Raw genomic sequence first — 22,791 nt, 5'->3', positions numbered from 1 at the left:
ATTTTTAAAAAATTAGATTTTTGAATCAAAAAAAAAAATTCAAAATACACAGCTTTTGAAAGAAAATTATATTTTTTAGTAAAAAAAATCAAAAATTAAATTTACATGTGAAATTTTTTGAAAAACTATTTCAAATATCAAATTTTTTGAAACTTTTTTTCAAAAATCTATAGCTATTCACAGAAAGTTAATTCTATTGGAAAAAATTTAAAAAATTATATTACTCATGTGTCAGTCCTTATTCACTCGGTACAGACTGGTCTATGAGTACTTGGGGGGGTCCTTCCGACTTTCCACATGAGAACTATTTAAAGAAAGGAGAAATATAATTGAGAAATTTCATCAAAATCTTAACTTTTTTAAGTTTTAGGACTGCTATGCAGGACTGAACGTGACTGGACTGTAGTGTTCACTACTAAATAAGGACCGAAACAACACTTTATATTAGTGGTGTTCATCTTAACAGCATCATAGAGTACTGAAGCATTGAAAACGGTACAATACAAAAATATTATTTGGGCTGGTAATAGTACAGTCAATACGTCATTAAAAATTGAGCCACAAAATGTATCTCCAAATTTCTAAGACATCACTTAATTACACGTAAATTGCCCTTCAAAACATTTTGTTATATATTTAACTGTCGATTAAAATAACGATATCTTTTTTCGTTTTGAACCTGGTGAAATTTTGGTTTTAAGGCAGGAGGGAGAGAGATAAATATAAGGAGTTGTACCATTAATCAGAATCGGGAATCAGAGAATATGTCGTTTTTTCTGGAATCGGAATCGGGCAAATTACTTTTTTAAATTATGAAAATTAAAAAAAAAGCTTTCCATTCCAAAATAAAGGTATATATATATATTTTTTAAATTAAGATGGCATTGTGATTTCTTTTGGAATCGTCCTATCACTAGTTAATATCCTCCCATTTTCAGCAAATCAAACAAGATTCGAATAATCACAATTTTTTCAGAGACCCATGACTACAGAGGGATATAATGTATAATGCATGATTGTTGTTAATTTTTTCAATATTTAACAACAGATCAAAAAGTATATATAATACCAAATAGGGTACGGTTGAGCAAATCGTAGACAAATTGAAACTCAAGAAACAGGTATAACTTATGTGAGAACCTGTAGAAGTAGATGGTTTTAATTTTTATTTCAAATACTTACGCTTTTTTTATGTACTTAAATTTCTAAATGTTTACACTTGTTCACATCCATAGCCTCCCCGAAGGCCGGAAGATGGAACATAAACCGTTCATAAACTCCTCAGATATGTGAAGAAACACTTCATCAACGCTATGGGAGGCATTTAGAGCGTCATACTTGAATGGAGGGGGAAACAGCCATCTTTCCACATAACTTAAGAGAAACCCATAACCAAGAGACGAGCAATCTGGACAATTAAGTGGTCTTATTGACCAAAGCCAGTAGTCCACCAAGTTCTCAACACACCATATTTGAGTGTGAACAGTGTTGTAGGCTCAGTAAAAGCTATGTTTCCAAACATACTCATAACCCCCTTCCCCCCATCAGGGTAAGCAGTTTAAGTTTGGTCGAAATATTACTCAAGTGTGTTACACAAATAATTTCAGGTTTGGGCATTTGGACCTAATGGACCATTGAGAACAAAAATTGGAACAATATTTAAATTAGATGTTTTCATATCCTATTAACAGAACATTAAATAGACTTTAGATGAGTTCTCAACCGATAAAGTTTTAGCCAACATAAAAAGTAGACCCACTGGTGTACTTCCTAACAGAGAGATTATATACAGAATTCAGGATCTTATTTGATTTAACTGATTAAATTTAAACTTCAAAACTTAGATACATTAATTTTAAACTTCTTTCGGGAAACACAACTGTTTTTAACATATACGATTTGCTGGAATAAAAGGGAGAAATGACAATGAATGTAGACAAATAAAGATTATAAAAAAAGTAATTTAAAAAAAATGTATTTCATAAACAGAACGTCATTAAAAAACAAAAACCTATTTTGCATAACTAAAATGTGTCAAATTTTTAAAGTTTTATCAAAAATACTGGTAAATTTACAACAAAAAAAGTCATTCAAAAACTATTCCTCAAACAAAAATATCAATAAGTATAAGCCTGTAAGAACTAGTCACGGCACTATGTAAAAATTTAAATAAAACAAATGAATTTGTAAGTTTATTGAATACATGAATTTTACATTATAATTAAAGTCATTGCTTATACAGAATGAATAAGGAGTCGTCAAGACCACGCTTTGTATTCAGGTAAAACATATTGTGGTCCATGAATGCAAAAAATTACAAAATAAGTGAAAGTTTATATAGAGTATGTATGTTTGTAGGGAAAAATATAGATTCGCAAAATATATCTGGAACTGTATTAACAGGTAACCATAATTATACAAAGGCATTGTAATTGAAAAATATTAAACATGTACATATACAACTGTGCATAAATATTGCTATGAATTAAACTAGCCCACATAAGAAATATTTATATTAGTACCATAGTTAGCTATATAACCATGTTGAAACTTTGATTTAATATCTGTGTCAACTGTACAGACAATTTATTTTTTTCTTTCATTGATCATGATTTAAATCATCATTGCTAAAAATAAGAGTCAAAATTTTCAAATTTTTGTCAAATTGAGCTCTGTGTCAAGCCGACTTCATTCTAAAACATATATTTATTCTTCGAATTTGATTTATCAAGAAATTCTACAATAGCAAAAGTGAAGCTCAAACTAAATGTACCATGAATAAATTAAGAAAAACGTAATTTTTATGGAATTAAGAGAAGACATCTCAAAACCAATTTGTTTACATACCATATTTAGCTATATCTTTTTATTTATATGTCCTCGATGTATTAGTGAACAGATTGTTTGAGACATGGTACACCACGCTGTCATGATGACAGCTTAGAATGAATCCAAATTTGGATAAGAGGTGCGGCAGGCATTCTTCTCCAAGACACCTCGGAAAGTCCTAAATCAGGCCTGGAAGTAGCCGCATGCAAGCAGCCCAGAAGTCAAGCCTGTTGTTGTGTATTGGGCTGTGAGAGACATATTCATGATATAGGCAGTCTGAATAGATATCCTAACGGTCCTGCTGCCTTATCAGCACTGACACTGGCGCTAGGAGATCGCCCACGCGTTGTCTTATTTGTTGTTCGTCTGACATTTTCTCACCTAGAGACATGAGATAAAGACCATCATTTTATTTTTGTTGCAGCAGTCGTTTGATTGCATAAGGAAACCATTGCAATTAAAAATACGGGGGTAAAATCTTAATTAAATGCTACTGCAAGTTTTGGGCCCTCACTCTTTAAAGTTATTTATCTTTGTTTTAATACATCAGCATTTCTTTTAAATAGAAGAAACGTCTCCAATTTTTCCTCTCCTTTTGATTGATTCTGAACAAACAATTTACTAGTCATTGCTCCATTTTTTATGATTTATATTATTCGATTTCAAGAAGGGACTTAATCACTGAAGGGTCTGGGCCCTTAGTAATTATTTTAGTGAAGGTAATTTTCAACTTATTGATAGTAATTCGTCCATAGTCCCTCAAATTAGTGATCCCCCCATTATATAACCGTGATTACAGTATTGTTAAGTTAAGTTAAATTTTCCGAAAAAAAATCAATTTATGTTATTGCCAGCGTTGAGTGTTTGATGGCTGGCAATATATGTACAGTATATTTATTACGTCATAAAATAAGCTGGATTTTCAATCTTTTTTTCATGAAAACGTGTGTCTTGGTATCTTTGGTTTAGAAAACTTAAGACTTTTTATCGAGTTGAGGTGATACTCAAATACAACACTACTATACAATGCGAATGATTAAATCATCTGTTAAAACGATGACGCTTTAATTCAGCATGTTTATACATACGTGATGAATAATCCAAAATAGTAGAATACCTATGTAAGAGGCAAAATATAGGAAGTTTAAAAATAAACATGAATAATAAAATGTAATATCTGACTTATTTACGGCATGACGCAATATGATGATGACTTAAATCAATATACCTTCAAAAATATTTCGCAAAAAATAAATGACTCAAACAATTTCCATTTATAGGATTGGAATCATAACTCTTGTATAATGATTCATGTATCTACATTAGAGCGGTCTGATTTTCAACTTTTGTCGAATTTCGATTTTGACTACAGGGGAGAAGTTGAATTATGGTATGCAAATTATCGATGCTAAATTGGATTGTCCTACAAGGTCATCTTTATGTCGCACATCTCCATCAAATTATAAAAAAAAGAGCAAAAACTCTTTACTTAATGAATATAGATACTGACATGACATTTGCAGTAATTTTGTATTATATAATTTTTAAATAAATTGTTGTAATGTAAAAAAAAGTGTTTCTTAACATTTTTCTAAAGTGCCACAAAAAAGAAACACACTTTGAATAAATTGTGCTACCTACGGATGATGTCGTAGGAAAATGAAATTTTGTATAGATTGTTTTCTTACAATATCACACCTTTCCAAACTGGCCGTTATCGAAATCCAAAAAAAAGTAAAAAAAAACCACACCAGTGTTTATTAGTAAAAGTGTATTGTGTATGGATAAAAATGAAAGAAATACACTGGATATATCCACAAATCGATTAAATTGGCTGATTTGAGACTGTTTGAATTTTATTTTATTTCAATTATGGGCCAAAATTTGTGCAAATTGGAATTGTTTTTGAAGTCCATTTATATTAACTATATTTTCTTTTCCAACAATCGAGTATCGAACCTACCCACATAGAGTTCAAGTGAATAATTTCTCCAATGTCCTCCAATTGAGCTACGTCAATCATGTAGGGCCGTGACTATGGGTGTTACATCCTGTAACTAAATATTTGTTGGCAATTTTTTTTTAAAAAATAATTTACTTTTTTTAATTTTTAATTTTTTTTACAATTATAAATTAATTAATAATTCATTGTTGTCATTTTGTTTTTCATCTTTCCTTTAACAATTTTGATAGATAGAAGATCCTCTTTTTAAAGATTTGTGATCAAGTACCTCCCCATCCCCTGGAATAAGAAGAAAAATCCTGGTTGTGGGACTGGTAAAAATCACTTAAAAATTCGATAGGGTTTTCAAAGAATGTTAACGGGGATCGGGGGTGTCCGTAGGAGTGTATTTTTTTTAGGGGCGAGTTGGGAGAAAGGGTTTGGTTTTAAGATTTTTTTTAATCCAAAAATTAAAATTATTTGATAAATAATTTCAAAAATTAATTTTCAAATAGTAAATTTTATTACAATTTTTTTTCAAAAATTCATTGCTATTAACAAAAAATTAACTTTTTTTCAAAACCATTTCTAATATTAAATCTTTTAGTAAAAGTCAAAAATTCTATATTTTCGGGGGAGGGGGGGAACAATCCTTCCAGCTCATCCCTTGGAGACGCTCCTGGAAATGGGACTTAACTGGATGGGACTCATTTTAAGTTTCATACTTTTGACCAATTTAACTTTCCTTTTATATTATTTATTAGGTACATAAAATACCTTTAGATTGATACCCAAAAAAATATAAATAAACATACGAATGATCTCTAATCAATAATACATCACCTTTTTTCTTTAAATATCATCCATGATGTATATATAAATACTCTAAAAGTCATAATTAATTCAAATAAATGACGCATTAAACAAAAGTATATTATCATTAATCAAATTTGCACTTTCAATCTTTTTTCCCCTAGTCAGGGAAAAAATAAATATTTTAACATGCACCAAAGAATGAAATAGAAAGTTTTATAAATAAACTGTTATTAATAATTGCTAAAAATGGGCATGTTTAGAGTATTAACTTTAGATGAATGAATAACAAGCTGAAAGAAATTATAATAATTACGTAGCTGAGAAAAATTGGGATTGAGCCTGTATTAGTCAAGCTGATCTACAATATTGTGAATAATACATTCTCGAACCAGCTTCCTTTATAGTCCTCGAATAGTTATTATCAAAATATCAATTAACTAGGCCTGTCGAGGTAAAGGAACATTGTCTTTCATTAATAAAATCTTATTATATGCTCCTACCAAAGCCATGGGGATGCTAATGTAGGAACTATTCAAGATCGCCTCGATGAAAAGAAGCTTTAATTTAATACAAAACTCTGCCAATCAGGTTTTACTCAAGAGGAGAAGGAGATTCAAACATATTTGAAAGATGATTCACGCCAATCTTGGTAACCGAAGTAGTAGGTCCTTAATTTGCTAGAATCCTTTGTTTCCACACGGTGTGGAGCTCCAATCTTAAGGATATTCCGTACACCAAAAATAATTCTTTCTTTGAGAGTCCATCACTCTATGTAGCTCAGTACTACTTTTTATTATAGGAGGTTTCAAAGATTAAACTAATACAGATATAAAGAGGTACAATTTGATAAATAAAGTGCAACATTTGTAAAATTTGATACGGACTTTATTTCACTTTAGTTCCTACAGTATATCAGTACCATTTTTTTCCGATGGTTCCGAATCCCTTTATTCGTATAATATTTTGATTCCGTTAAGTACGAAGGAACACTTTGGATAAGGAATCATCCAGCTCTGATCACTGTTAATGGGGCCGATAAATACTATTAATGAAACATACAGGGTTCTGAAGCAAAAGGTAGACTGTTAATAAATGCTAATAATGTAAATAAATTGAGATATTTTGTGATTTTTTCTACATATTCCGAGTCTCCTGTCTTTTTTGCATAAGAAAACAAAAATAATAAACTTTTCTCAAATCTTTCATCATGAGTGAGCAAGAAGCAAAAAGGCAGAGGATCTCAGACCTTCTGGATACCAAAATTGAGGTGGGAGAGATTATGGACATTTTGAAGTGCTCCATATATGAAAAAGGATGGAAAAGACCTCTCAAGAAATTAAGGAAGCGGGGAACACAACTTGAAAAAGGATTCTGAGTTTCTGAGGGACCTGAAGAAGAAGATCATGCAGGACCCCCAAAAAAAAATGAATCGCCTCTCTAACGAGTTTGACGTGGACGAGAGGACAATTAGGAGGGCTTTGAAGGAGGACTTGAGTTTTTCCTTTTACACAAGGACGCGATGCCACCTGTTGATGGACACTATGAAGGAAATGAGACTGCAAAGGTGCAAGAAAGTTCGTGCGTGGATCAAGGCAAATGGATCTACACTAAAAAGTTTCTCTGACGAGAAGACTTTCACCGTAGACCAGATCTTCAACTGTCAGAACGACCGTTGGCTTGGGAGATCACCAGAGGAGGTCGAGGAACATCACATCTGGCCCAAACAATGGTCCTGGCGATCGTGGCGTCCAACAGCAAGAAGATGCCTCCCTTCTTTTGTAAGGCTGGGGAGAAAATCGGCAAGGACGTCTACTTCAATTGCTGAGGTTTACCATACTGCCATGGCTCAAGGCCACCTACCCAGATGACAACAATGTGTGTACCCAGAATGGTGCACCCTCACACACATCATCCAAATACCAGAAGATCTGCGCCAACAGCATGACTGATTTTTGGCACTAGGATATGTGGCCATCATAATTGCCGGATTTGAACCCGTTGGACTTTGCTGTGTGGGGCACATTGTGGAGGGAGACTAACCGGACATCTCACCTGAACGTGGAGCTCCTGAAGGCCACCATTAGAAAGGAGTTGAACAACATGTCCAAGAAGTTCATCATCAACTCCTACAAGGTTTTCCGCCGCCGTGTGAGGCTGTGATTGCTGCTGAGATCGGCCATATTAAGTGAACATGTTTTGAAAGATCGTGTCTCAAAGTTTTGTTATAACAAATTTCAAAATTATTTTTCAAAAAATAAAATTATCGACATTTTTCTAAAATCAGTCATTAACTCCACGTTTTACTTCCGAACCCTATATTATTGGGGCACGGGCACTCCTCTGGTGATTGCTGTCCTGATATCAATTCGGATTTTTGCCTATATTTGATCCGATGTAGCCATGAAACATTTAAGCAATCACTGGAGATTTGGTCAATTGTGCTCATATAGTTAATTAAATGGAGCAAGTAATATATATATATATATATTTGAACCCTGGGCTTCTAGATTTTTCATATTTTTACACCGGCTAAAATCAAGGTGAAATTAATTATATTACTTGAAAGGTATCATGTCTTATAAATAAATTTAGAAGCACGAGAAAACCGTTACCTAAGAAATTTACATGTTTTTTTTTCAATGCCATTTTTCCAAAAAATGTCAAGTGTTTTTTGGTTCCCTTTTTATACTGTTTTGTTATTTAGTTTAATGAGTGTTTTTTTAGGAAGTAATATATTTTTATCTATTTTTCAAAAGTCCCTTTTAAAACAAGTGTATATCTTAATTTTTTGAAAGGCACAAATTGAATAATCCAAAATATCCAACTGATATTGCACCAGCTCTGATGTGTTTCTAATCATGACTGCGTGACTAATGTATCATTCAATCCCATTTTTTGCACTCCATAAAACCATTGTTTACATCTTACAAGTCAATAGTTAAAAAAATAAAAGTATCAATTTCGCAAAAATAAACACCCAATTCAATTAAAATTAAACTCACATGGCTTCAAATGTTACTTTGTATGTACATCGAATGTTTAAAAAAATGTACATTGTACGAGAGAAGGGTGAAGGAGAGAGAGGAAGAACATCATATAAATTATTATTATTCGTGAAAAAAAGAGAGAGCGCTTATATATTATAATACGCGCTTCCAAGAAGCGTGGTACTTAATACTACTATGTACAATACGGAGTCAGGACCAAATACAACTACGACTATACTTTAGTTTTTTCCCGGCCATCTTAGATAGTAGAAGGTTATCCGTATCATCAATATATTTATTGCTATAATATTTTTACCGAAAGGAGTTATTGTATTAAGTGAACAAATTTTTTGTGAATTTTGACAAAATCCAAATATATATATCATTTAGTATATATTTGAGTGATACGAGTGATTGTTTTTTTTAAATAAAAAGAATCAAAATGTCGAATAAAATGATTTTTTGGTGTTTAAGTTTATCAGCCCTGTTCCTTCCATTCATTTCTGTCCAAGGTAAGACATAAAATAGTAATTGATAATAGTAAATCCGTTAATATATGTAAGAGCAAAAAAAATACCCACATATTGCTTGACCGGAAGTTGTAAAATAAAGAATATAAAATTCATTGCTATTTTGCGATCAATCGACAAGTTTTTTTATGTTTTTTTTTTAAAGAATCACTAGTCATAACCATGGGTATTGCAAGAACATTAGCTCTGACGGTTTTTTGTCGAGGAATCGTCCTCGTTGCAATAACGACTTTATTCATGAATCATGTTATATGCATTGAAATTTGCAACGGTGTTCACTTCATAAAATAATAAATGAGCTTCATCAAACGGTCCAGTCATAATTATATATATGTACATCAATATGATTTTTTTTTTTTTTTTTTTTGCAAATGATGATTTCATCTTTAGAAGCTGACCTTTGGCAGATGTTATATCATTTTTTAACAGTATTTCTTCTTTTAACGAAACTTGCAGACCATATAAATAGGTGGATTATCATTTAATTAAGAAGTAGCATCACAGATAGGACTATTGTTTATATATATGTACATATATATTAGGAACATTATCAAATTATTGAGGCAATACCTATTTTTTAATGCCTTCCTGCCTAGGTAGGTAGTTGAGAATAGCAAATTTAAGTTCTACGAAGTTTTATATAAATGTATATACATATATATGTCAATATTTCGTGGAATTACATTAATTTGATACATATAATATATACAATACCCAACACTTTAGCACTCCAGTAGTCTTCAAACTAGATAATACGTATATCCACGTCAAAATCACTGTTTTTGCACACATTTTCTTTTTTTTAAATCATAGAATATTTCAATCAAATTTAGTAATTTATTCAAATATGTTTGATAACCAAAATTATGTGTCAGGCTGTCTGTCAATTAGACAAATTTAGGGCTTGTAAGCAATTTTTTTTGCCCCTTCGTCCATGTTCTCATTTGATAACTATGGTCCAAGTATTTTTAGTGCTAATTACTATCACTCAGAAAATGACTATAGCCATCACACCTCGTCTAGTCCGGATTCGATGAGTTTGGGTTTCGCTGTATTGTACCTTTTTATTTATTTCAAGATACTTTTAATAATAAAAAAAGGCTATGATAAATTACAGAATTTATTTGGCAATTACTCATTAAAAACAAATAGAAATTGAGTGAATAAACAAATGACTGATTTTGTTATAGCACTATGAGGACTTTTTCTCTTCAAATAATGTTGACAATTTCGTAACAACAGATGTGTTCCTAATACATTTGTACATAATAGAATCGCATATAAGCATGCGAATATTTTGTTTTTATAAAATGTCTAATATTTTATAAAGAAACCAGTTTGCATTTCCTATTGACAATAGTTATTTTGAAGCATGCACATTCTTGTTTTTGTCAAGGTGAAATTGAATGTGCTCAAATATATATAACCTCATTTTAATCCATTATTACGGCTAATTGCAAAGGGCTAATATGAATTTTTATGACGTTATCCCTAGCTGACGTATATAAAGGACTCTTTGATCAATTTTGGGGTCACTTCGAGTATGTGATTTTTTAAAAGTGTAAATTTCAATCAAGGAAATTTGTCAAATCGGTCACATAAGTAAAAATCTTGTCTGGTAATTACGGAAACGATAACAGGAAGAGGGCAACGAAGGTGCATAAGGATATGCATAGGATCATTTGGACGAAATTTTCGTCGTCAATTTTGATTTGAAAAGATTGATCAGTTCAATTGGCAATAACTTGGTGTTTTGGATACGACTATCCGTCGCCATATGGCCCAATTGGGATTCACATTGTTTGTCAGAGGCCAGAAGCATTTTCTCTCTCAAGTCATGAGAGATATACCCTCCAGAGATCCCAATGGCTTTTGAATTAGACGAAACAAATTGATCGATCGTTAAAATTTTATCTGATTTGAAGCTTTTCAGGTCGACCCTCGCCAAAATGGACCAATACACTAGTGCTTGTCGATTATTCCGGTCTGTCTCAAAAAGTGCATCTTTGCCGAATGTGGACATTTTAAATAATCAATATGTAATTAATTATCTATCAATTATATTAATTAATAAATGTAATATATTAATTCATTAAGTAATTATCCCCATCGTACAAATAAATTAAAAAAGTAACAGTAATATTTAAGACGCACCCTGTAGGTATGTAGCATCAATCTTTAAGGCATTCATAAAATAAAATAAAAAACAGTGGTGATAAAATTTGTGTCTTGCCGTGTGAAGTGAGTCATATCACAAGGATTACATAAGAGACTTGCTTCAAATTCGTGAAATAAAAGTGGATATAGTTCCTTATTTGAAAAGTTGGGTGAAACACACTGACTTTCCTAATATTCTCATTCATTATAATTGTATATATGTACGTACATACAATCATTACCATAAGAATTGTATAATTTAAGGGAAATGGATTGTTCACCCTAATAGGGTGTGTTTCATCTTATAAAACTCAGTGAGTCGTTCATATTATTCATAATTGTTATTCAAATTATTTTCTCTTTAAGAAAGGGAAGGAGAGGGGGGATAGACTAAAAGTAGAATTGATTTAAGTAGTAATAAACTTACATAACTAACTTTTCTGTAGAGATGTATTTTATACATATTTTGCAAGAAATCCTTGAAAGAGTTGGCAAAGTTTCTAATAAGGACTAAATATCAATTATAGTAGTGTACATATACTACAGCACTATCTCTATACGCTACATATATGTAATGATATATAATAATGTTCTGAAATCAAGCGTTAAGGCAAGTTTGCAACCTTTAACATAATGTGATTTTGTGCCTAGACTAGGAATTTTTGCAAATAATAAAAAAGTAGGCATGTCTTTCTATTGCCCACCTAAATAATAATAAAGATAGCCAGTGGCTTTTTATATAAATATACATATATACCTATTTTATACAGGGAGCTTGTAATAGACGTAGAGTCTATGAGAGATAATCAATTTGTCACAATTGCTACAGGTTTTTAATTCATATACATACCATACACAATTCTTCATACCGAGTGGTTCATTAAAATATGAACACTTTGAATTTTAAACTTCAACAAGATATAATTTCTTAACTAATAAAATAATTTCAACCAAATTAATATTCTTTAAATATGTAGATGTGTGTCTGAGCTCTCTTAATAATTTAGGTAGCCACTGTTAGCGGCAATCATGGCTTCCAGGCGTCGGCTAAAGGCCTGGCCCAGCTCAGCATGTATTTATCTGTCACAGTGTTGGCTGAACGTGCCTTTGAGGGTCTCGGTGATGAATTGATGGACATTGAAGGGCCCCCTCGACATGTACTCAAAAGGTGTAGTCCATGTGGTTGGCTGCATCAGGGCTGTAGGGGGCCAAAAGTGAAAAAAATAGTTCAAAAGAACTCTTAAGACTCCTTCAAAAGAGTTTGGCAACGGAGGGGATGGGTTTATTTCATTGCTGCTGTCAAAAGTGGCCTCTCCACCCTCACAAAACTCTTTCCACCCACTTCTTTTGTTAGCTCTCTGCACAGGCGAGTGTGAAATCCCGATATCTCTTGCATGGACCCTCATGAGGAGATTGGCTTGAGCTATTTTCTTTAAATCCTCCGGATCCAGTTTGTCCTCTTTCACAGTCCCCTTCTTCCTCTCCAAAGTTTTGGACTTGCTGACGACGTAGACGGTGGTCGTGGAAACACCGAACAGCTTAGGGTGTGCGAATGGAAATTCGTCGATAACGTTCAAGTTTCATTTCCTCAATTAGTACGTAATCAAGAAAGCTCTGGTATATATACATACACATATGTATTCAATAATTATTTCTGCTGTTATTTATAGAAATATGAATTAATTTTAAACACTCAACCTTAATTAATAATTTAATTAGTAAGTCTTGAGATTTCCATAAACCACCAGGTATATAAGTGATAGGATAAGGTATAAAATATGTGCTATAAAAAAAGTATTTTTTAAACCTCTAATTTCTTCTAAACATTTTCTTACATCAATATTTTTTACATATGTGGTGTGTCACCATACAATCAATCTAGAGCAATAATCAAGAAAAGGAGAAAATCCTTATTAATTTTTTTATTTGATATATTCATACATCCCAATATTTCATTAACATACTTCACTAAATTATAGGATTTCTATTCAAATTTGTGGTCGGATATAGGTATCCAATTACTTCAACTACATATAGTTTAAAATTTTTATTTGATTAAAGAGTCTTATAGTGGCTCCGATATTGTTTTTCAAATAATATCTGTCAATTTATCATTTTTGTATTGCGATTATCAATTGTGCCTACTTTAAATGCAATTTGCAACACACCCAAAGGGTTAATACCAATAATTTATTGATATAAATAGAAGATAAATCATTTTAGGTTACTTATGTGTTGACAAGCCACATATGTACGGTTATTTATGTATCTATGAAGAGCATGGGATTACATATTATATAGCCTGCAATATTAATTACACTTATCTTCATTTCAATTACCAATTATGATTTGATGCTATCATTTTATTTTGATCCATTAGAATTCCGCTTATCTTACATATTTATATAAGAGTGAGTATTTTAACTTTATAATGTGACGCATAATGCTCAATATCATTTTCCATTTTAAAACATATCCAAAAACTGCATTATTATTATTAAATACATTTCCTTATCTTTATTAAAAATATCATAAGTTCTTCATCTCATTTCTTCACTGCAACCAGTGTACATTTTGACTGTTTTCGTCACATTATGTTGTAATATATTTTTCCACGTATTCGACATATTTTGTCAAGAAAGTAAAATCTATGTTTTAAATCAATTAAACATTCAAAAAATGATTTCGTTCCGTCACGTAATTGTTATACAAAAAACATTCGTTGACGACTTCATTTCCTTTAGTCATAGCTGATGAAATTAACATTGAATTTGGGAATTAGTACAATTAGCTTATACAAGATGTAACTTGTACATCAAATAATATATATATATATGACTGTTAAACATATTGCCTTTTCTCAAGCTATACCTAGTAGTAAATGTATTCTATAGAATCAAAAAATATACAAGAAAATGTTCAAGTGTTGAGTGTAAATAATATTTTATCAAAATAACCTGGAGGAGTTTCATGTATATATATTGTGTTTATTTCATAAGTATACAATTTGGTTTTCTTGTATACTTATTATTTTTCTATAATTGGTTTGATATGTTATCAATCCGTAGGAAAACCGCTATACTGAAAATGCACATATTTTTAACTTTTTCTATATATATATATATGTAGATAAAAATTTTTCTTCGTTAGTTTTTTTATTTAAAAAAAGTTTCCTTATATTTTGCATTATAACTGGCTCTGTTCCATAGGATTTTCTACATGAATACATATAAAGTAAGATATATCTATATATATAAAATACTTAGGTATATTTGTAGGCACACAATATGTACTTATTGCAATGTCTCAAAGGTAGAAACTAGTGTTAAGACTCGGTCCAAGACCGATTTTTTTTTGCCAGTTCGGTCTTAAGTGATTTTTTCTAGACCGATATTTCGGTTTACACCACGATCTCAGGCCTTTATAGTGTATTTAGAGTTAAATCGGAGAGTTTCACTAATAGCTAGGATTGAATAAGTTAAAAGCTAAGAAATTAATAAATGATATCTAGAACTTATAATAATATGTTCTAGCCACACATCTCTTACTTCAGATATCTAGTTACTTTATGCTGAACAGCTGAAAGGATATAACTACGTCAGTTCTACGGTTGTAGTAACCATAAAAGACCGATGAGGAACAGTTTAGGTCTGATTAATTTTATTGGGACTAGCTCTATTCAAATCGTGGACCAATTTTTCTCTACTATCTTGATTTTTTAGCTATAAAAGTATGATTTATTCAACATCCAGACCGAACTTCTTTAAAGTACCAAATAAAAAGGTCCACTATAAATAATAAAAGGCCGGTTTAGGACTTTCAGACAGAAATCCAACACTAAATAGTAGAAACGCACAAAAAGTTATTGTTACGAAAGGCATTATCGATTAGATTGCCAATTCAAAAATGGTTTATTTTTCAATTGTTGGGTTGTTGATGGTATATGCAGTGAGTTGAATAGTTAATTGTATGTAGGTACATTTGAAAAGTATGTCTTGGTAAAATAAACAGTTTTGTAAACAAGGTATATACATTTTATTTATTTGATGATGCGAAATTTTATTGATTTCATGTACATATATTACTAAAATGGTCATCAAGGCATGTGAATAGTAGGATTTGGCTTTGAAAGAAATTGTATAGTTTGATTATTCAAATGTTTTTTGTCATTTGTTTTGATTGGTAAATGTATTTTTTTGTTGTAGTTCTGAGGATTTTCCTTACTTCCTCTTATTTAAGAAATAAGAGAAGGGAAAACAAAGTTGTCAATCACCTGACTAGTCAGAAATCAATCCCCACTCTAATCTCAAAAGTCCTTAAAAATCCATGTGTTTTAATTATTATTGTTATAGTTATTGATTCTACATCGTGTCAAGAGAGTCGTTGTTTATACAATATATATACTGTCGTTGTTTTTTAGAGGACCTTTGGGAAAACATGATGTAGTATGTACCCGTTTCTTCTTCTACAATTCCTTTTTGGATTGTAAACTTTGTTAGATTTTGTACCTTCTAGTTCTATCACGTTTTCATAATGATGAATAGGTTTATGCATTTTTAGAACTTTCAGTATGACAATTTTAAGAATGTTTTGAAGTCGAGCAGCTTAGCTGTCACAGTCTTTTATTAAATAAATTTCAAGTAGCTATAGGAGGAAGGAAATTAACACACAACCCACTCCATATTAAAAAAAGACATATGCAGGAATTACTCCTCAATACTACTCTAAATAGAATTGGGACTTACCCTTTTCAAATTCCTGATTGTTACTCTCCATCATTCATGAGAACACATAGTCGTGGTCACACTTTATACTTAGATGCTCTCACCTCAAGAGTGAAATAATAACCTTCCATTAATTAACATTCTTTTTATAACGCAGTTAATGAACTGGATAAAATAGAAACCCCAAAAAGTATACGTATTTAATGACATGATAAACATTTCTACGATCATAAATATTACGTCATTTTAATTTTGTATCATTTAGTGAGCTATTCCGCCCATTTTGCACTCCAAAATATCAATTAAAATACTAAAAATACTTGTATAAATATAGGACATCATGAAAAAAAATAGATATATTTTTTTTAAATAATACTAACAACATGAGATTGGGATTTTAACAAGATTTGATTGGATATTCTTATAGTAAAACACGAAATTGAAGGAAATAAATAAAAGGAAGAAACTATCCAAAGGAACGACGATAAAAAACCCAGTTAATCTACTTCACTAAACCTCTATTAAAAATTGCTAAATAATTGAATAAATCCTTCTTAAGGCATTATCAAGCTTTTTTTTTTGCATGTAATCATACTTAAAGTTTTCTCTTGTATAGTATTCACAATAAAATGTAGATGTAATGGAATAAGAATCATTAAAAAAAACAACATCTTGTGTTGGATAATGGTAACAGCTTTGGAAAAAATGAAACACTGCTCAGGTTGTCAACAACCAAAAAAATCCACCTTAATATATTTAGGATTTACAACTTTACTGATGATTACTCCATGAGTTAAAGTATGTGTGTATGAGCTTCAAATGCCGGTTGAGGAATGGAGACTTGAGTGTCCCTATTACTAATAACACATGTGCCCCCCAATTTTCCCCTTTGTGCACACACCTGTGTTTCCATGTTATAGTAGTTTTATACATAAGGACAATAAGGTGACGCTTACAAGGTTAGCTCATATATGGAAGAAGTACATAACATAGTAGTAGTCATTCCGTGCCACTAATGATCATCCTTCTGTCTACAGATTCTATACGTATCATATGTACAGATGTTTTGTTCCTTCAAGCCAAAGATGGAATAAAAAGGAGAAAAGAGAGAGAGAGAGAGAGAAAAGATTATTGTTTCATTCTCGCTCTGTACCTTCGTCATGGGGTATATTGATTTATGGATAGAATATAAAAAATATTTTGGAATGTTTGTTGATCTTTATGAAAGCTTTTTTTTGTTCATAGCATTTGTATATGTGTGTATGTAACATAGGAAATGAAGATGATGATGTGAGCAGCTCCTCCTGCCTTAACGGTAGAATAAATCCTTGTGACAATCAATATTTACATGTGTGTTTTTGCGGATATCCTGCAAAAAATCTACATCTATATGTTATAGTGATATTAACGACACGTTTGGTAAACACTACTCCAGGTACATCATTATTCCATTACCTATAAATTAGTGGATCCTTCAACAAATCCCTGGGTGGTAATAAATGAACCCTCTAATTGCCAATTGCACTGATATATTCAGAGCTTCCTTTTATGGAGTCCAAGTAAAAAAAAAAACTCATTCAGATACATATGTTCTGCTCTAAATACGACCATTGTCTCTCATTCGCTGCAGCTGGTAACCCCTGGTGTGCATTGCAAGGACTCATTCGCTATGTATGTATATATATATTTATTTTATTACGCATAGTCGTCACACTTAATGTTGTGTCGTGTCTCATTTATTCGGTCTAGTCCAGTTCGGTCTTAGGACCGGTCCTTAGGACTCCCTGTACTAAAATTGAATAAAAAGTGAATAAAAAAAGTTGAGTAACGTCAGGACTAGTGTTGTGTGAGTCCTTATTTATTCTGTACAGTCCAGCCTTAGGGCTGGTCATATTTGTCCTTGTGACCAGTCTCTAAGACCGTCGGTTCTTCAGACTGTCAGTACTGGAACTGATTTTTAAAAACAGAAAAAAAAGTTTAGTGACGTGATCAAGGACAGAGCTTTATATGTTTTTAGGATGGATATGCAGGACAGAAATGGACCGGACTGTAGTCTTTAGTTTCTACATAAGGACCGACAAAACACTAACCCTACTATTTTTCTCTTCCACTAAGAGAGATTGAGAGACAAGACAAGTAAAAACAAGGGTTCTCATTAATGTAAATTTTCTCATCGTTAATTTTGCATTTTGTCCTAGTTTTTTCTTTTTTTTTTCTTTGCTACCCTAGTCTTGGAAACTTTTCTTTTCTTATTTTCTTTCTCTCATGGGACATTTTCTATTGTTATACATATCTTCCTTTTTTTTCTCTTGTTTTCCTAATAAATATTGTTCCTTTTTAGTGGCATAACCTCACATTTCGATAACTACGGTTGAGTTAACCAAGTTTTTATGAGTCTGAAAGGCAGGGTAAAAGAGTCAGGGAATTATATTTTTTTATTACTTATAAGATTACTCAGAGATGATGACGAATTGAAGAATCCTACAAAATAGTCCCTCCACTTCCGTATATCGCCCCCTTTAGTGCTCTGCCTGCCTGTCTGTCTACTCTTTCTCAATTTAAATGTAAATTCTTCAAAATCTCCGCCCCATTGCATATAATCTGTAGACACACAAAAGCATACACGCATTAGATTTGAACCCATAAATTAAATATTTCCAACACTGGTTCTCAAATCGAGAATTTGTTTAACCTAAACATCTAAGTTAATAATTTAATGTTTATATCAGGGGTTGAGAAATTAATGATCTCAATGACAAGTTTTGTATTTGAATGTACATATGATATATACATAAATGTCTGCAAAAATTATTGCTAAAAATAATAATAATCTTCAAGCTATTGGATCCGTTTTCTTGAACGAGTGTTTTGAGGGCCATGCATATCGTCTCCTTTTAAGGTTCTTTTAACTCATAATAAACTCATGGTTATTTGTCAGTTGAAATTTATTTTCAGTCAAATTACACGAAGGTATTGATTCAAGAAAAAAACATTCATGTATGAATGGTTAAATATTGTCTATTTATAGGAATGCGGAGGTCTTTGATGTTTTGAATAACAAATATACATATGCTATGTAGCCGACCACAAACGATGGTAACGTTTTGATATACATAGGTACATAAACCATTACTAATTATTTATAAGTTTCTCATATTTTTAAATAATATGTATGCTAAAATTAAACTTTTTTTAAACAAATCCTTTTTGTCTGTAAATATTATAACGGAAGTTTTTCATATTAATGGGTTTGAAGATTTGTATTCGCTGAGAGAGGAAGAGGTAGCAGCTGACCCTTTGATTTGGTTCGTTTAATCTTGTTGTTTTCTCCATATGTCAAATGGTTAGTTATTTTTTTGGTGGGTCAAAATACAGATATATATTATATATATCCTTTATGAGTTATTGATAGTATTTTTTTGTTGTAAAAAAAATAATCCATAAATTTGTCAATATGTATGATATAAAATTGATTTTTTTTATTAGGAGGATATTTATGATCCTTTTGCAGACTGAGTTTTTTTTTTTTTGTCATCATTACAAAAACTGGTTCTTGAAGGACGATATGCACTTGTTTTATCGTGACGTCAGTATTGTTTACGTCAGCCATTTGGAGAGCCTAAATAACCAAATTTTATAATAATGAAAACCTTTTTTTCATTAATATTAAGAAAAATAGTCAACTGTTTTATGTTAAAAAGGAACCAACAAATAAAAGAACTTTAACCTTATTGTCAATATTTTTTTTTTCCTTCTATTGCCTAGTCTTATAACATGTCTACCCTCAAATGTATTAAAAATATATTATAATATCGTTATACAATCTTATTTCCATATTGTCGATAAAAATTAGCTATTACAATGAAGCTAATAGGATATTCTTTTGTAATTATGATACTTTTCTCGTTCAAAAAGCAATTTTAAAGGATTTTCAGTACATATTACATTGATTTAATTCAAATATCAGTGTTGTTCATTAGTATTAAGTAGTATACAATACAGATATTAATTATTTTTATCATTATTCATAAAGTCATTTGATAAAGTTTAATCAAGATATCATGGAGATTTGTCGATTTTATGTAGTAAAAATATCAAATTTTTGAGGCCCTAAAATGGCATCTCCTTCAATTATGATGCAATTTATGACGTCATTGAAAATGCTCTATAAGTATATACACTGAGATACTTTTTTAATACATTTTATTACATATATAAGATAATATGTACAAGGTACACCCTCCTACACGACTCACTTGGAATGGTAGCGTGCCAAATATTATATAACAATTTGATGGATTATTTATAATAGTAAGAATAAGAGAAAAGCGTACAATCCTTTCTTACAAGTTAATTACATCTCTTAAATAATTACAATTCATTCATTTATAAGTTGTTTGGCAGGATATCTTAATATATACTAAAATAATATGTAGAATTATATTGATTTTAATATAATTTCATTGAATTAGAGAAACTTGTCAAACTCCTTTTTATAAATATTTGAATATATATTTTCAGGCCATATTTAAAAAATATGTATATTAGGATTATTTTTTATATATCATTTGTCTAAACCGTGCCTTTTCATCCTGGCAGGGATGTGAGTTGCTGACAGATTCTATTAGAAATGTCATATTGTTTGTTTTTTTCTCTGAAGTTCCTTGGATTCAATCCAAGGAGCAATCTGTGTTTCTATGATTCATTCTATTATGAACTTATCCAATATTTAAAAAAAAAAACATACAGTTTGCATCAGCAAATCGTACCGTGATAATTAGAGCTCCATAAAAGCCATTATTACTAGCAATCGGTGTTAGGTTATTTAGAACAAACTATAGTAAAATTTATCAGCTTTCATATGCTTTATTATTCGTTGTGATACGTCAACAAACAACGACAATGAAGGCAAAAAGGTAATTGACTAATATATCTTCCCTGTACCCATCACTTTTTATAGGAGGTTGAAGCCATTCTGAATTGCTCTTTTGAGCTTCTCCATAAGGTTATAACCTTATTAAAAGTAGCGAGAGCCTCTAGAGGAAAACAAGAAGTGGATAACACAATAAGATTGTTACTAAAGACTTTACGACCGGTGTGGCCTTTGAAATTGTAGCCTCGTCAAACAAGAAGTGATGAAAGAGGCTGTGTTGGTTGGATGTCAACTACCCTGAAGATGATTATTGTTGGCAACAAGACTAAGCACCTGGCCATGAGACTATAACAACTCAAGCTTGGTGTAAGGAAAATCACACTGATATCTGGCCTCCTAAATTGTAACGCCTCTCATCACGGGATTGCTCGCCACTGGACTATGGAATATGGGGCTTTGTGGAGAGCCACCCTACAAAGTCCCCTAGCGCAATGTTGATTCTTCAAAAACATCTGTTGAGAAGGAGTGGGGGGATATGTCCAAAAACTACGTCATCAAGGTGTGCAAGGCCTTGATCCCCAGATTGGAGGTCATAGTGGCCGCAGAAGGATTACATTTTGAGATATAACTGTTGATATTATAATGTATAATTATTTTGAAATAATATTTCTGATACTATGTCGATCTTGCTCTTGATGAAATTGAGCTAAATAATACCATCAAAATGGTATGACTTGCTTATGCACAATGTATATGTATTTATCAAAGAACAAATGATGCAGAAATCCATAGGTTATCTTCTCAGTCGGGGTGCACAAACCCTTTTTATGGCAGAGTCGGTGGGGGTGATGGTCTGTTATTGTCTATATCATATAATACAGTTAACAAAACCATTGTATGTATTTCTTTAGACCCCTTTTTCTCCGTTTCTCAATGCATATATTGTTGCCTGAAATGGATGTGTGAAGAATCATGAGTCCAAGGGATTAGCTCCAAGCCATAACAGACAAAAACATTAGGTAAATGAAAAGACAGGATTAGGAATTAGGCTGCGCCTTGTCATATATAAATACATTGTCAAAAATATGGTACAATTGCCTAATAAAATCGGATAAATTTTAATACATATACACAAGGATTAGTATTTTGTCACGAAACCTCCATGTCTACCATTTGGATAGGTTTTTTTTTGTAGAATTATATGTACTTCTTATTATTTTGCTTTTCTATCTGCTATATTTTACTAATGCTTCTCACTTAAGGACTTATCCCTGGTCGTACATATATGTAGATACTAAATACATTCACCCCTTGAATCCTGTCATGAGGTGCGGATAATTGACATTCCTTTGAAAGTGAAATAATAATTGAATATTGTCAAAAAAAAAAAAATAATAATCATAATCGTTTTCTTCAAAGAAATTCTTTCAATTTTTCAAATTTATTTTTTGGGAAAATATTTATATGCTTTATTTTTGAAAAGGCTTAGTAGAACGACTAACAATCCGTATTTTTGTAAATGAATCCTAAAAGCCACTTATTTTTTCTTGGTTTTTGAGGTTCTCATTTATATTTATGTACTTAGACCTAGGGACTATATATATATATACATACATAAAGTTAAAACATTATCTCTTGTGTACGTACACAATTCCTTGGAGAAAGTTGGAATTAATACATACATACATACCTCTATCCCTCTTGATAAATACTCTGAAACTTGATACGCCTTTCTTTTTGTAGTATCAATTTATTTGGAAGAAGTAAGTGCCTATCTAAATCCATTATAACTGTTCTAATGCTACATCCTCTATATAGAATTACCCGTCTGCAGTTAAATTTCCATCTGCAACAAATTTGCCTGCAATTATACTACATTTATTAGGATTAATCTACCGATCTTCCCCATCTAAAGATGGTTCTAACCCATCCA

The 22,791-nt window shown here is 31.4% G+C and overlaps 1 protein-coding gene across 1 annotated transcript in view; it reads left to right on the top strand.

Moving 5' to 3' along the window:
* The first annotated feature begins 8,633 nt into the window (after positions 1-8,633).
* LOC121117474 (protein amalgam) overlaps positions 8,634-22,791 on the top strand; it is a 56,545-nt gene continuing 42,387 nt past the window's right edge. The window contains exon 1 of the mRNA XM_071888115.1: positions 8,634-9,086. Within this exon, the coding sequence (XP_071744216.1) occupies positions 9,017-9,086 (70 nt within the window). The 5' untranslated portion in view covers positions 8,634-9,016. The remainder of the gene's footprint in view (positions 9,087-22,791) is intronic.

The sequence above is a fragment of the Lepeophtheirus salmonis genome, chromosome 5, assembly GCF_016086655.4.
Source record: "Lepeophtheirus salmonis chromosome 5, UVic_Lsal_1.4, whole genome shotgun sequence".
Classification (NCBI taxonomy): Eukaryota; Metazoa; Arthropoda; class Copepoda; order Siphonostomatoida; family Caligidae; genus Lepeophtheirus; species Lepeophtheirus salmonis.
This window is presented reverse-complemented; position numbering and strand designations above follow the sequence as displayed.